Genomic DNA, 15639 nt, shown 5'->3' on the forward strand with positions numbered 1-15639 from the left:
CTGGCTCCAGCATCCATGCTTTTTTTTTTTTTTTTTAAATCATTGATGTTCTTGAATTGCTTGCAGATGAGAAATAAGGGCCAATATCACTGGATCACACTTGGAGAGGGGAGGATAATAGGAAATGATGTGGGAGAGACAGGCCTGACCAGATCATGCAGAATCTTGTAGAATCATGTATATCATACTAAGTAGTTTGCATATTATGCTAAGTGTCATGGGGACATTAGTGGGTTTTCAGCAAGTGGTGACATATATCTACTGCCTTGCAGAATCCTTGAGTCTTTAATGTGTAATGAGAGCAGTATTCGGAGCCTGCGTCAGAGAAAATCTGTGAATGCTGTAAATGGTCCCTTTTACCAAGAATATGAAGAGGATCTGGGCGACAGCAGTGTTGGGAATAAGGAAAACTCCAAGTTCCAGGATACCCATAGCAACTCCCATTACTACGTCTTCTTTGAAGAACAAGAGGATGAGATCATTGGTTTTGGCCAAGAGCTCAAAAACCCCCAGGAAGAGACCCTCCAGGCCTTTGACAGCCATTACGACTACACCGTGTGTGGGGGCAGTGAAGACATGGTGTGCACCCCCAAGTCAGATGAGTTCAACCCCTGTGAAGACATAATGGGCTACAGGTTCCTGAGAATCGTGGTGTGGTTCGTTAGCCTGCTGGCTCTCCTGGGCAATGTCTTTGTCCTGGTCATCCTCCTCACGAGCCACTACAAACTGACGGTCCCACGCTTTCTCATGTGCAACTTGGCCTTTGCAGATTTCTGCATGGGGATGTATCTGCTCCTCATTGCCTCGGTGGACCTCTACACTCAGTCTGAGTACTACAACCATGCCATCGACTGGCAGACAGGTCCCGGGTGCAACACGGCTGGTTTCTTCACCGTCTTTGCCAGCGAGCTGTCAGTGTACACACTAACAGTCATCACTCTGGAGCGCTGGTATGCCATCACCTTCGCCATGCGCCTGGATCGCAAGATCCGCCTCAGGCACGCCTACACCATCATGGCTGGCGGCTGGGTTTGCTGCTTCCTGCTCGCCCTGCTGCCTTTGGTGGGGATAAGCAGCTATGCTAAGGTCAGCATCTGCCTGCCCATGGACACTGAGACTCCTCTTGCCCTGGCGTATATTATCCTTGTTCTGCTGCTCAACATAGTTGCCTTTACCATCGTCTGCTCCTGTTACGTGAAGATCTACATCACAGTCCGAAATCCCCAGTATAACCCGGGAGACAAAGACACTAAAATTGCCAAAAGGATGGCTGTGTTGATCTTCACTGACTTCATGTGCATGGCCCCGATCTCCTTTTACGCCCTCTCAGCACTTATGAACAAGCCTCTCATCACTGTCACCAACTCCAAAATCTTGCTCGTTCTCTTCTACCCACTTAACTCCTGTGCCAACCCGTTCCTCTATGCCATTTTCACCAAAGCCTTCCAGAGGGATGTGTTTATCCTGCTCAGCAAGTTCGGCTTCTGTAAACGCCAGGCTCAGGCATACCGGGGTCAGAGAGTGTCTCCAAAGAACAGCACTGGTATTCAGGTCCAAAAGGTTACCCAAAACATGAGGCAAAGTCTCCCCAACATGCAGGATGACTATGAACTGCTTGAAAACTCGCATCTAACCCACAAAAAGCATGACCAAATTTCAAAGGAGTATAAGCAAACAGTTTTGTAAGCTGACAGTGGTAGGGGGACTTAGGCTGGTGTCTTAGGAGCATGCATTCCAACCACTGACATACTCAACACACAGCTGACCTAACCCTTCTGCAGGTAATGTTCATCTCTGGAGGGGGACTAGCACTAACCTAGTCATCACCTCCAAGACGAAAGAGAGGCTACCAGCATGTCTGAATCCCAGGTGATAGCAAAGTAATCTATACTCTCTGGGAGATTTGCTAGATGCTAAATGCAACAATGGCATCATATAAAATGCTTAATAAGTATCAGCTGAGTCATGTTGACATTGAGCTTTCACACTTATATGTAACATTTTGTATTAAAGATTCAGTAAATAGCCCATGCTGTTGACTTGGTTGTTGACCACCAAATAAAACTGGCTTCATGTTGGCTCAGTTCAACTTCATGTTCCCTGTTACAACCCAAGAGAGTTTGAGTTCCTTGAAACTAAAGAGTCAAACAGGACATCAAGCAAGGAACAGCTGTTTTGAGACATGAAGGAGGGCAAAGGCTTAGCTTTGAGGTTTTTTCTTTTTTTCTGACTCTGAAACTCAATCATCTCTTCACAAGAATCTACCTGATGTGACCCAACTGTTAATGTGTTGCCTGGAAAAACTGGCAAAATTTCAGCTGCTGTGGCTGAGCAAATGAAGAATTGCTCTTCCTGGCCAGTCTTCTGGCATTAAAGATGTGAACTCTAGAAAGTATTTCTAAATAGTGACAAGTGGGAATTATGAGTGGGGCACACTAGATAACCCGCTGATTAATAAAGCAGGCTGAACATCAGTTTACTGTTGAACCTTGGGCAAATTACTGGGCCTTTAAAGTCTGTAGAAATGAAAGAGTGTGACGGCCTCTTCCAGTTTTAAAACTCCATGTAGATCCCTTTCCTTCAAAACATATGTTGCCATGACAAAGAGAACGAAAAATAATAAGGAAGCAGAGTCTGTTTTTCCTATCCTGTAGAGCTGCCATCTCCTTTTCTTTGGAGCCTAGACATATGACCCAGGAAACTTTTTCTTTGTTTCAGTTTTGGTTGCGATTTCTGAACCATAAATTCTATCGAGCGACCACACTGGGCTGGATCTGAATCACTCATTGAATTATTAGATCTATAAACCTATATTTATCAGGCCCAAAACAGATCGATATTCATACAAAGGAATAAAAGGTAGTTTTACAAATGCTATAAATTTAGTTCCTACTTCTCTCTGCAGATCCACTTGAAATATTTAACTTGTCTTCAGGGATTGGTTTCTTTACTCAGCCACTTCTGACCCACAATACAATACAATACTAAGGCAATCAAGAGAGATTTCTTCTGAAACTGTCAGCTCTTTCCATCCTTGCTGACCACTGGACACAAAATCTCTATTCCTCAACAGTGCTCCCTTACTTAAAATGGTCAGGATTTTTATCTATGGATGTAATCTCCAGGTTCTCTGTCAATGTAGCCCTTTAATTTCATCCCAAGCTGAGACGACATTTGCTTCTCAGTGCTCATGAGCCACAGTATTTGTTAATACTGTGAATTAAAAGCTTTTTTCAAGTCTGTGGAGTGGGGTTAATGGGCTCAGAGATGGTGACCCTGATTCATCTGGAATTTCTCAATAGCCAAACCCTTTCCTGATTATCATTGAGACATGGATATCTTAGTAGAAGTATTATAACACCTAAAATTGTGACTTATCCACCAGTTCACTTGTAACTAATGAAAGTAAACAAATGTGCAACCTTTGACATGTGTTTCTCATCTGTGACATTTTGTGAAATATCACATCTTGATAAATAATGTGTTTTATCTTGAATAGTAGAAATAATGCTTTAGAAATAGTCCTAGAAAACTGTTGCTAAAATCTGCATTTGCAACATGAAGTAAATTTTCTTCCTATGAAATGATTGTTGCTGAGTCCTAAAGTATTACTTCTTATAATTTGTGACTTCTTTTAGAGTTACCATTATAAGTGTTAAAAATGAAGACAGGAAAAAAATTGACACATTGGCTAATAAATCCATATTAAGAAATAAATTATTGACTACCAATAATTTAGTATACTGTGGTATCTTGGTTGTAAACAGTCTTTATGTGAAAAAAATTTACTCATGGTAAAATGAATTATGATTCATTGACAGGTAATAATATCTAAGAGAAAAAAATCATTAGTATTGACTCTAAGAATTGCAAACTATTGCCTTTGGAATGCATAAGCGATGAAATCCTGCTGTATAGCACTGGGAACTATATCTAGTCACTTATGATGGAGCATGATAATGTGAGAAAAAGAATGTATACATGTATATGTGACTGGGTCACCTTTCTGTACAGTAGAAAATTGACAGAACACTGTAAACCAACTAAGATGGAAAATACAAAAATCACTTTTTAAAAAAGAATTTATATAGTAGTACTCCAAAGAAGATAATAAACTGACCAGGACCTGGTCAGACCTGGTCACTTTATCTGGCAAATATCTAAAAGATTTCAGCTATCTAAACATAGACCCAAATCAGTGAGGACAAAGAGTCTCAGGTCAATCACAACAGATGTCACAAAACTCATGCCATAAAACTTACACATGTTGTTCAAAGGAGTGTCTGTCAAAAAACCCTCAAAGTTTGACTCTTGTTGTATGGATAACCTGCTACTTATCAGAAGCAGCCCATTAGAAGAAGAGTCTATTATGGTACAATAAGGTAAAAGTGAGGGCAAGAAGTTAAAATTGGAGTCATAAGAATTAAAAACAACAACTTGAGAACAAATACTCCTAACTGTTAGAGTTCTTTGGAGAAAAAATTGTTTAATAACACAGTAGAGTGATTCTCATTCATCCTTAATTCCTAAAGGAACAAGAAAAACTTGGTAGCAATGCCTTCTGTTTCAAAAGATAGTAAGTTCCAGCTCAAAGGGCTGGATTAAGTCCTAGATCTAACAACCTTCCTTTTTACAAATTCCACTGAAATGACAATGACAAAATATAAAATGGGAATGAGCCAAAATTGTATTGTGAACAGGAGAAATGGTACCAACAATACACCCACGTCTTTAATGATTTTTTGAAAGATGAAAAGTTTCTGGCCTTGAGTTGGTGGATACCTTAGAGCAGAGAAGGCTGCAGCCTAGCGCACACTCCCAGGATAGGGCTGTAGCTGTGAAAGGATGTGTTCTTCCCTGCAGAGACTCAGGAGACCCCCAGGCCTGAAAGGTACAGGACTAAGAGGCTAATTATGTAATTAATTATGTAATTAGTCCATCTCACCTGCCCCCTCCCATACTCTCTCACTCCATTCAGTTAGAACAGCTGACACATTCAGTGTTAACCTCAGGTTGAAAGTAAGAAACTGACCTTGAAGAAAGTAAATTTCCAAATAGATAGGGCTAAGTTCCTCGTCTGGGGTGGGGGCAGGAAGCAAGATACCCAGACCACTTGTCTGTCTCCTGCCCTCACGTCATACAGTGAAGCATGGTCACTGAAGAGAGGCAGCAACATCAGTGCCCAGTCAGGGAAGAGTGTTGAGGGAGAAAGATCTACGCCATCTGCTGACATTAACCATTCTCATCCTTGACTCAAAAACAGAAATGACCCACAAGCAACACTTTCAATGCCTTGGGAAAAGTTTTTTTAAATCCAGGATCCTATACGTCACCAAATTTTCATCCAAGTGTAAGGACAAATAATGAGATGTTTATACTGCAAGTACTCGGAAAGTTTACTTAGGCAGACAAATTATCCAAAAGTTGGAAATAAGCAAGAAGATAACTTTTTGAGGTGTGTTTTCAGTGCAGTACTGGGCTTGACTTCCTACTGTCGAGGCTATTTTACAACTCAACTCGATTAGGACAGAGCTTAATTTGTCCAGATGATTTTGATCTGATAGCGATTCAGCTAATTTCTACATGGTTTATGACCCCATTGGACATTAACCATTTTTGTATTTAACCCAGCAGTTTTATCCTAACATTTAAAACTGCTTATAGATACACAGCTTCTTAAGTGCTTTTTTGTACCAGTTTAAATAATTTGCTGATTTCTTTATCAAATTTTAGTTGAATGAAGTATTTGAAAAATGTTTATTTTTTATTGCTGAAAAGTCATTTTCTAACATTTACCCATATCTCCCTTCTGAAAAAATACTTGAAGTTGCACTTTAGATATGATGTAATTTCCTTTTCAGTGGGTCTTAATACACTCTGGTTTTATAGTTAATAATATCTGTGTGCCATAATTCTGTAAACATTTTTAAAAAATCAAATTATGTGACTCATTTTTTTTGGCCATGCCTGCAGCATGCAAAAGTTACCAGGCAAGGGATTGAATCCAAGCCATAACAGTAACCAGAGCCACAGCAGTGACCATGCTGGATTCTTAACCTGCTGAGTCACCAGGGAACTCCCTCTATGACTCACTTATACTTACCAATAGAATATAAATATTGCAAATCTTGAAAAGTCAAAGTAATGGTAATGCTGACAAAAGTCAGAAGGAGAGGGGAGAGGAAGAAAGGCAGGATATGGTGAAAGAGGTAAGTCCCCGTCTCACACAGTGGGGATGGAAGGAAGACCACCCACAGTTAATAGAATAAGAAATGGAAGTTTATTTTCTAGGGTTATAAAGTCAACCAGTTGAAAAACTTAAAATTAATACTGGCTCCAAAATGTTAAGGCTGGGAGTTAGGGGAGTATGCTAAATCAACTAATTTCATACTCTCCCTTATGTGCAGACAAAAGATATATTGTCTAAATATCTACAATTCAAAAAACAGACACCTAAGTGTGTAACAGAAACACAATAATAACCACCAGAAGAAAATCAGAACATGTCTAAAAGCAGTTTTCTCTAGATATTGGGATTAGATGTTGGGTGCTGTTATGGGCTGAACTGAGTCCCCTCAAAGCCATATGTCAAAGCCCTAACCCCCAGTGTGACTGTATTTGGAATAGAGCCTTTATGGATATTGTTAACATTAAGATGCAGTCCTAAGGGTAAGGCCCTGAGCCCACTGGACTGACAACCTCATGAGAAGAGACACCACAGCTCTCTCTCACTCTCATGGACACACAGGGAAAAGGTCATGGGAGGGCACAGCGAGAAGGTGGCCATTTGCAAGCCAAGAGGAGAGCCCATACCAGAAACTGAATCCTCCACACGGCCGACTGGGACTGCTAGCCTCCAGAACTGTGAGAAATAAACTTCTGTTGTTTAAGCCACTCCACGTGTGGTAGTTTGCTGTGGCAGCCAAAGCCAACTAATACAGATGAAAACTTTTCAACCTGTAGGTACTTCTCTGTACTGCTAATTTTTTTCATCATGTGCATACTTTTTAAAGACATTGGGATGGAAATTATTATTATAATATTATCATTTAGGATAATTAATAATTGAAAATGTTGCATTTAATTTAAAATGTGCAGAATGGCTAATTTTATCAGATAGCTATGTCTTTAGAGTTCTGGGGTATGTGTGGGGGGATATCACCTTGAAGTTCACTTGAACAATAATGTGACTCTTATGAAATTTAGATTTTTAGCATGTGACAAATCTAAGCCATGAGTCTTAAGGTGTCTACTTTGCATCAATATCTGGTAAGCTAAACACTAAGAAAGTAAAAACCCTTTAGAATTTATTATTATTATTTTTTAATTTTTTTATTTTTTGGCCATGCCCACAGCATGCAGAAGTTCCCAGGCCAGGGATCAAGCTCATGACCTAGAAGTGACCCAAGCCACAGCAGTGATAACACCGGATCCTTAACCTGCTAAGCCACCAAGCAACTCCAAGCCCTTTAGAATTTGTTCTCTTGGACAGCATAATCACATTAAAACAGAAATGTTACTTTCCTTAAACTCATTGCTGTAAGTTGCACAGGGAAAATTAAGCAGCCAATTGTTATCCATAACACAAATTTAGTAAGTAAAAAGTAGAACTTTAAATAAAGCAGGAAAATAAAGACTATGTAAACAACATCAATTTCATCACCCATTTAGTATAATTTTGGAATTGGTTTTGGAAACGTGAGAATATTTGGGAATATTCTGCTTCATTTATTGAAGTACTTTAGATGCAGAGGGATTAGGGAGGTGACAGACAATCGCTATTTGACAGTACATAGTAAAAAGTTCAATTGTATCTCAGCCATGTACCTCCCAGTCTTAAAAAAACACATCATGGTTTCTTTGAGCCCATTTTTGAGAGGGTTTAGAGCCACAATGCACTGTAGAAATAGCCCAGGCATAGGAAAACTACATAATGATGTATTTTTAGTAATTCACCATAATGAGATATAAACAAAGGACTCTAGTCATTTAGAAATTTACAATCAAAAATAGCACTACAGATCTGCCCATTAGATGGGAAGTATTTTGCCAAAAGCCTATTTATAACTTATTCCTGTGACTCAGGTTTCTTTCGCCACAGGCACTACAATTTAAGGACTAACCCCAAAGGGAGTAGCAAAAATGTCTGAAAGAGCTTCAGTTCTCTAGGAGGCTTTTCAAGTTTCTCGGCAAGGGCCATATTAAACAGATGAGGTAAAGGTTTGAGAAAAACAAGACTAGTTTCGTCCCTGTTTGTTTTTAGCAAATCCCAGGTTTGAATTCTATTACATTCCACATCAGTTCCCTGGACACCATGGGGCAAAGACTTCTGGAGTGAAATTGGGCAAATTTAGATATTGTCAAATGAGATATTGGCAAATGACTTATGGATCTGTGGGAATATGGGATTCCTAGAATTTTTTATTAATAACAAATTAGAACCGTTTCACTCTATTTGCTCTTAAATATTTCTCTGATTTCTCTAAGTGTTCTTTAAGCACTCTGACAGAAGAGGACCTAGGGGAAGTACTAATAGCTTCAGCAAATGTTGGAGAAATGAGATACCCTGACCAGTCGATGCCATGGTCCAGATGAAAGAGGAGACGCCTGACATCATACCTGTTTTCTCCATCTGTAGGCCAACTCTGGAGAAAGGGAAAAAGTGAGCACGCACCTCTGGCACTCATAGATCTTCCCAGAAATCCAAGTTGCTACTTGATTTCATTTTAATTAGTGCATTTGAGCCACTAGTGGGAGCAATAGTTGAAGGGAATTAAAGCATTTTCTTTTACCTCTTAACTGTTAGACCAACCAGCTTAAATGGTGCCCATGAATTCTGTCCAAAGCCACTTAACTCTGCACCCATACCCTGTCTTCCATCTAGAACACCCTCCACCTACACCAACCCTTCCATCTTATTCTAGTCTTTATACTCTCTCTCCAACCTATCCTTTCTTTTCTATCCCTCTCTGCATTCTAAAAAATCACATTTCTGTGGCCCTCGTGTCACCATTAAAAAGGGGAAAGGGGCTTAGATGCTGCATCCAGGATATATTCAGACTTTTCCAAAATCATCATCATAGGCTGATGATGGAGACAGTGAGAAGGTGCAGTGTATGGGAGTAGCTGTGGTTGAATAGTTCAGCATTAAAGATGGTAATTAAATATAATGGGAAAGAAATGTGTGACAGGTGCTTTTTATCATCTGTCGCAGCTGAAAAGGAAATGCAGGGAATAATAATTTCATATTTATATGGTTGCCTCTTAGAGCAATTTGCTTAGTAATGCCCACCATTTCCACAGAAAGATTCTTTGCCTTTTTGATAAGTTAATAACAACCATGACAAAATCAATGGTTTAGAAGTATCCAAAAGCATGTAATCCACTTGCTTGTTTTAAGGTTCTATTGAATGAACGTTCTCAAACATGCATAAAACAATCCTCAGCTTTGTCTTATAAAAATACTTTTATGTGCTAAGAGATGGCCTAATTTAAATGATAATTATTTAAAAAACAAAAAGTTCAATTTCTTCATTTATTCTAAGTCTGAGCATAGGGAGACACCAGCAGACTGGAAAATCAGTAGATTATCTAATGTTGGTCTTAATTATATAGAAATACCTGGAAAGTGCTTTTGAAAAATCTCTGCAAAGAACGTGATGACTGTTTTCATGACTTTGGCTTTCCAGTTACACAGCCCTCTGAGAGCTGTCACCTAAGTGTTAAACGGGAACTTGACAACCACTGCTTTGTCTCCTTAGCCTTTATTTCCTCTGATTTTTCATCCTCTAAATTAACTAAGAAGGAAGGGGAGGACAAAGTGGAGAAATTATTAGCTTTAACATATAGAAATATTTTTCAAGGAAGGAATCATTATTGATGTTGGATAATAAAATTACTGGTAAATAAGAGTTAAGATGATAGCTCTAAGACCAGTGGAACGGTATCAAATGCCTTTATTGTAGGGAAGGTTAATAAAGAGGAAAATTAAGGCATCAACTCATTCTTTAATAGAACTGGATCATAAAATTTATCACAAAAGAAAAAGTCTTTCTAAATTCTAAAACTTTCAATTAAACACCAAAAACCTTTTATAGCTAATGATTCTAAATAAGGGTATTTTATGTCATCTCTGTATATTATACACCTTATATAATTAATATAGACAAGGATGCCCATTTTCTAGTATAGACAGACTTTCCTCTTTGAGTTACTATAAAGTATTGAAGTTCCCACACTTTGAACTCTCCCTATTAGTACCCTCATCAGCATACGAACATACCATTGTTTGTCCTGTGTTTTAAAAAATCTCTTAACTTCACTTCTCTCCCATTATTTCTTTGGCTCCTTCGTCTTTAAACTAGAAGGCCAAGGATCTGAAGAGTTGCCTTTGCTCACTCTTGCAAATTACTTGCCTCCCATTCTCTATTAAATCCACTCTAGGAGTTCCCGTCCTGGTGCAGTGGTTACCGAATCCGACTAGGAACCATGAGGTTGCGGTTCGATCCCTGGCCTCGCTCAGCGGGTTAAGGATCTGGTGTTGCCATGAGCGGTTTAGGTCGAAGATGTGGCTTGAATCCTGCGTTGCTGTGGCTCTGGTGTAGGCTGGTGGCTACAGCTCCGATTAGACCCCTAGCCTGGGAATCTCCACATGCTGCAGGAGCGGCCCTAGAAAAGGCAAAAAAACAATAAATAAATAAATAAATAAATAAATCCACTCTAACTAGATTTTCTTTTTTCTTCTTCTGCCTTATTTTCTTTCTTTTTTATTTTTTATTTTATTAAAGTATAGTTGATATAAAATGTTGTGCCAATTTCTGCTGCACAGCAGAGTGACCCAGTCATGCATATATAGTCCCCTTCTTATATTATCTTCCAACATCGTCTATCCACGAGGTTGATATAGTTCCCTGTGCTATACAATAGGGCCTTGTTGTTTATACATTCTAAATGTAATAGTTTGCATGTACCAACCCCAAACTCCCTATCCATCCTATTTCCTCTCCCTCCCCCTCTCCCTTGGCCATCACAAGTCTGTTCTCTATGTCTGTGAGTCTATTTCTGTTTTGTAGACAGGTTCATTTGTGCATATTTTAGATTTCACAAATAAATGAAACCATATGGTATTTATCTTTCTGACTTACTTCACTTAGTATGATAATCTCTGGTTGCATCTGTGTTGCTACAAATGGCATTATTGTTCTTTTTTATAGCTAAGCAGTATTCTATTGTATTATATATACCACATCTTCTTAATCCATTCATGGAGAATGTTCTGGTCTGGAGATATACTATATAAATGTCAGTGGACATTTCGGTTGCCTCCATGTCTTGGCTATTGTGCTCCTATGAATATGGGGTTCATGTATCTTTTTGAACTGCGGTTTTTTTTTTCTGGTCGAACTAGATTTTCAATCCCTCAACTCCATGGAAACCTATCTCACTAAGGTCAGATGAATCCATGTTACCAAACCCAGTGGTCAGTTTTCAGTCCTCATATTACTGGTCCAATAACATGCAATACTTGATACAGCTAATCACTTCCTCTTCATTGATGCCTTTTCTTCCCTTTGCTTCTAGGACATCACATTATCCCAGTTTTCTGCTTACCTCACTAACTGCTCTTTTTCAGTGGCCTGTGCTGCTTTCTCTCTTCACATCAACTTAATGTCGTGATACCCTGAAATGCAGTCCTTGGCTCTTCTGCCTTTTCTATCAATACTGATTCCCCAAGTGATCTCATAATGTCACAAGATTTTGAATATTATCTATGTTCAATGATTCCCAAAAGTATATCTCCAGACCAGAACATTCTTCACACTCCAAACTTGAATCTATATCCATCTGCCTCCTTACCAACTCCACCTGACATCTAATAGACATCTCAAAGTCAACACGTCCAGAACTAAACTCCTAAACTTCTACCCCCAAAGCCACTTCACCTACAGCCTTCCCCATTTCAGTTGATGGCAAATCCTCAAGGCCCTCAGACTAAAATCTTGAAGTCTTCCTTGATTCTTCTTTTTTCTCTTACATTCCAAATCCAAATTATCAACAAGACTTTTGGGGTTTAACCTTCAAAATAGATTTAGAGTATGACCACTTCTTACACCTCACTGCTAACATCATAGTCTGGATCACCAACATCTCTCTTCCTTGAATTATTAAATGGTCTCCATTGTTCTTCTCTTGTCCCCTTACAGCTTATTAAGGGGTTGACAAATTGGGCCCACGATCTGGTTTATAACATCCTAAGAGGTAAATGGTAAATTTAAAAATTAAATAAAATGATGAATATTTTGAGACACATAAAAAAGTATATGATAATCTCGGGAACTCTCATATATTGTTGGTGGGAATGTAAATCAATGCAGCCACTGTGGAAAACAGTATGGAGTTTCCTTAAAAATCTAAAAATAGAACTACCATATGATCCAGCAAACCCATTCCTGGGCATATACCAGAAAAGGTTAAATCTCTAATTCGAAAAGATACATACACCCCAATGTTCACAGCAGATTATTTACAATAGCCAAGACATAGAAACAACCCCAGTGCCCATCAACAGGTGAATAACTTCAGAAGATGTGGTGTGTATACATACATATATATACAATGAAATATTACTCAGCCTTAAAAAAGAATGAAATATTGCCATTTGCAACAACATGAATGGACTTAGAGAATATCATACTAAGTGAAGTAAGACAAATATTATATGATATAATTTATATGTGGAATCTAAAAAATCATGCCAATGAATTTATATCTAAAATAGAAACAGGGTCACAGACATAGAAAACAAACTTATGGTTACCAAAGGGGAAAGGAAGAGGGGGAGAGATAAATTAGGAGTAATGGAAATAACAGATTCAAACTACTATACATAAAATACATAAGCAACAAGGGCTTATGGCATAACACAAGGAACTATCCTCAGTATCTTATAATAACCTGTAATAGAAAATAATCTGAAAAAAAATGTGTTGATAACTGCATAATTTTGCTCTACACCTAAAACTATCACAATGATATAAATCAACTCCACCTCATTAAAAAAAAAAGTGGGATTTAAATTTTGATATCCAGGGAGATGGGATTAAAATGGAGGACTAGAAGGACTGGCGCTCACCTTCTATCATAAGAACAACAAAACTACAACCAAATGCTGAACAACCTTCACCCAAATGGATGGGAAACTTTCAAAAAAGATATCCTACTCCAGAAGACAGAGAGGAGGCCACATCAAGATGGCAGGAAGGGCAATTATGTGATATAAGCAACCCCATATCCTCCAGGTAGACAGCCCACAGACTTAAAAGTAACTGTATCACAGAGACTCATCTACAGGAGTGAGAGTTCTGAGCCCCACATCAGGTCCCCAGGCCTGGGGATCTGGCATGGGGAGAAAGAGCCCTTAGAGCATCTGGCATTGAAGGCCAGTGGGGCTTGTGTGCAGGAGCTCCACAGGACTGGGGGAAACAGAGACCCCATTCTAGAAAGGCAAACCAGGCTTTCATGTGTACTGGGTCACAGGGCAAAGCAGAGATTCCATAGGAATCGGGTTCAGACATAACTGCAGGTGAAGGAAGATTTCCTTGGAAAATGGGGGGGGGGCTATGGTTCATTGTGGGAGAAGGACATTGGAGGCAAAGCTCTCAGGAATATTCATCAGCATGTGTTCCTCTAGAGGTGGACATTTTGTGAAAATCTAGCCCCACCCATCAGCGCTGAGAAGCCCCAGGCCAAACAATAACCTAGGTGGGATCACAGCCCCACCCATCAGTAAATAGGTTGCCTAAAGAATCCCCGGGCACACAACTGCCTCTAATCTCACCCAGAGACAAAGCCCCAACCACCAGAGAGATAGGAATCAGCCTCACCTACCAGTCCCTCCTATCAGGAAGCCTAAATCAAGTCTCCATACCAGCTTCAGCCACGAGGGGGGTGGCAGACATCAGAAGTAAGGGAGGCTACAACTCTATTGTCTGCAAAAAGGAGACCACACCGAAAACATATAAAAATGGAAAGGCAGAGAACAATAACTCATATAAGGGGAAAAGAAAAAAACCCCAGAAAAACAGCTAAGTGATCTGGAGATTATCAACCTCCAGGAATAAGATTTTAGACTGATGATGCTGAAGATGATGCAAGACATTGGAAATAAACTGGAGGCAAAGAATGATAATTTACAGGAAACACTGAGCAAACAAATACAAGATTTAAAACTTAAGCAAGCAGAGATGCAAAATACAATAACTGAAATAAAAAATTCATTAGAATTGGATTTCCCATCGTGGGGCAGTGGTTAATGAATCTGACTAGGAACCATGAGTTTGCAGGTTCGATACCTGGCCTTGCTCAGTGGGTTAAGGATCCGGCGTTGCCGTGAGCTGTGGTGTAGGTCGCAGACGCGGCTTGGATCCCACGTTGCTGTGGCTGTGGCATAGGCCGGCGCCTATAGCTCCGATTCGACCCCTAGCCTGGGAACCTCCATATGCAGCGGGAGCAACCCTAGAAAAGGCAAACAAACAAACAAACAAAAAAATTCATTAGAATCAACCAATAGCAGAATACAAGAAACAGAAGAATGAATAAGCAAGGTGGAGGACAGACTAATGGAAATCACTGATGCAGAACTGAAAAGATAAAAAAGATTGAAAAGAAATGAAGAAAGTCTCAGAGAACTCTGGGACAACATTAAATGCACCAACACCTGTATTATAGGGGTGCCAGAAGGAGAAGAGAGAGAGAGGGACAGCAAAAATATTCCAAGAGATAATAGCCGAAAAATTCTCTAACATGGGAAAGGAACCACTCACTCAAATCCAGGAAGCACAACGAGTACCATATAAAATAAAACCATGGAGTAACATCCCAAGACACATATTAATCAAACTGACCAAAATTAGAGACAAAGAGAAAATGTTGAAAGCAGCTAGGGAAAAGAAACAAAAAACATACAAAGGAACCCTGATAAGGTTATCAGCAGAGTTTTCATGAGAAACTCTGAAGGCCAGAAGGGAGTGGCATGATATATTTAACGTGATGAAAGGAAAAAACCTCCAATGAAGATTACTCTACCCAGCAAGGCTTTCATTCAGATTTGAAGAAGAAATCAAAGCTTTACACACAAGCAAAAGCTAAGAGAATTCAGCAACACTAAACCAGCTTTACAACAAATACTAAAAGAACCTCTCTGGGCAGAAAAAAAAAAGGCCACAACCAGAAACAAAAATACTACAAATGACAAGGATCACCAGTAAAGGCATATACACAGTAAAGGAAGAAAATGATCCATGCACAAATATGCTACCAAAATCAGAAATTGCAAGAAGAGGAGGGTACAAATGCAGGACACTGGAGATGCACTTGCAATTAAGAGACCAACAACAATCTAGTGTGTATATATATATATATATATATATATATATATATATATATATACACATACATATATATATATATTTAAAAATCTGAAATACATACACACACAAATAAGAAAAATCAGCTCAAATAAAACACTAAAGATAGCCATCAAATCACAAGAGGAGAGAACAAGAGAAGAAGGGAAGAAAAAAGAGCAACAAAACCAATCCAAAACAGGTAATAAAATGGCAATAAGAACAAATACATCAA

The 15639-nt window shown here is 39.1% G+C and overlaps 1 protein-coding gene and 1 long non-coding RNA gene across 4 annotated transcripts in view; one reads left to right on the forward strand and one right to left on the reverse strand.

Moving 5' to 3' along the window:
- Window positions 1-3587, forward strand: part of TSHR (thyroid stimulating hormone receptor) — a 157518-nt gene extending 153931 nt beyond the window's left edge. For 2 of the 3 annotated variants that reach the window (XM_021098307.1, XM_021098308.1), the window contains one exon: window positions 273-3587. In XM_021098307.1, the coding sequence (XP_020953966.1) occupies window positions 273-1686 (1414 nt within the window). In that variant the 3' untranslated portion in view covers window positions 1687-3587. 3 annotated transcript variants of the gene reach the window in all.
- The window catches only part of LOC110261639, a 66097-nt gene that overhangs the window by 37744 nt on the left and 12714 nt on the right, over window positions 1-15639 (reverse strand). The gene's annotated exons all lie outside the window — the stretch shown is intronic.

This window comes from Sus scrofa, chromosome 7, assembly GCF_000003025.6.
Source record: "Sus scrofa isolate TJ Tabasco breed Duroc chromosome 7, Sscrofa11.1, whole genome shotgun sequence".
NCBI lineage: Eukaryota > Metazoa > Chordata > Mammalia > Artiodactyla > Suidae > Sus > Sus scrofa.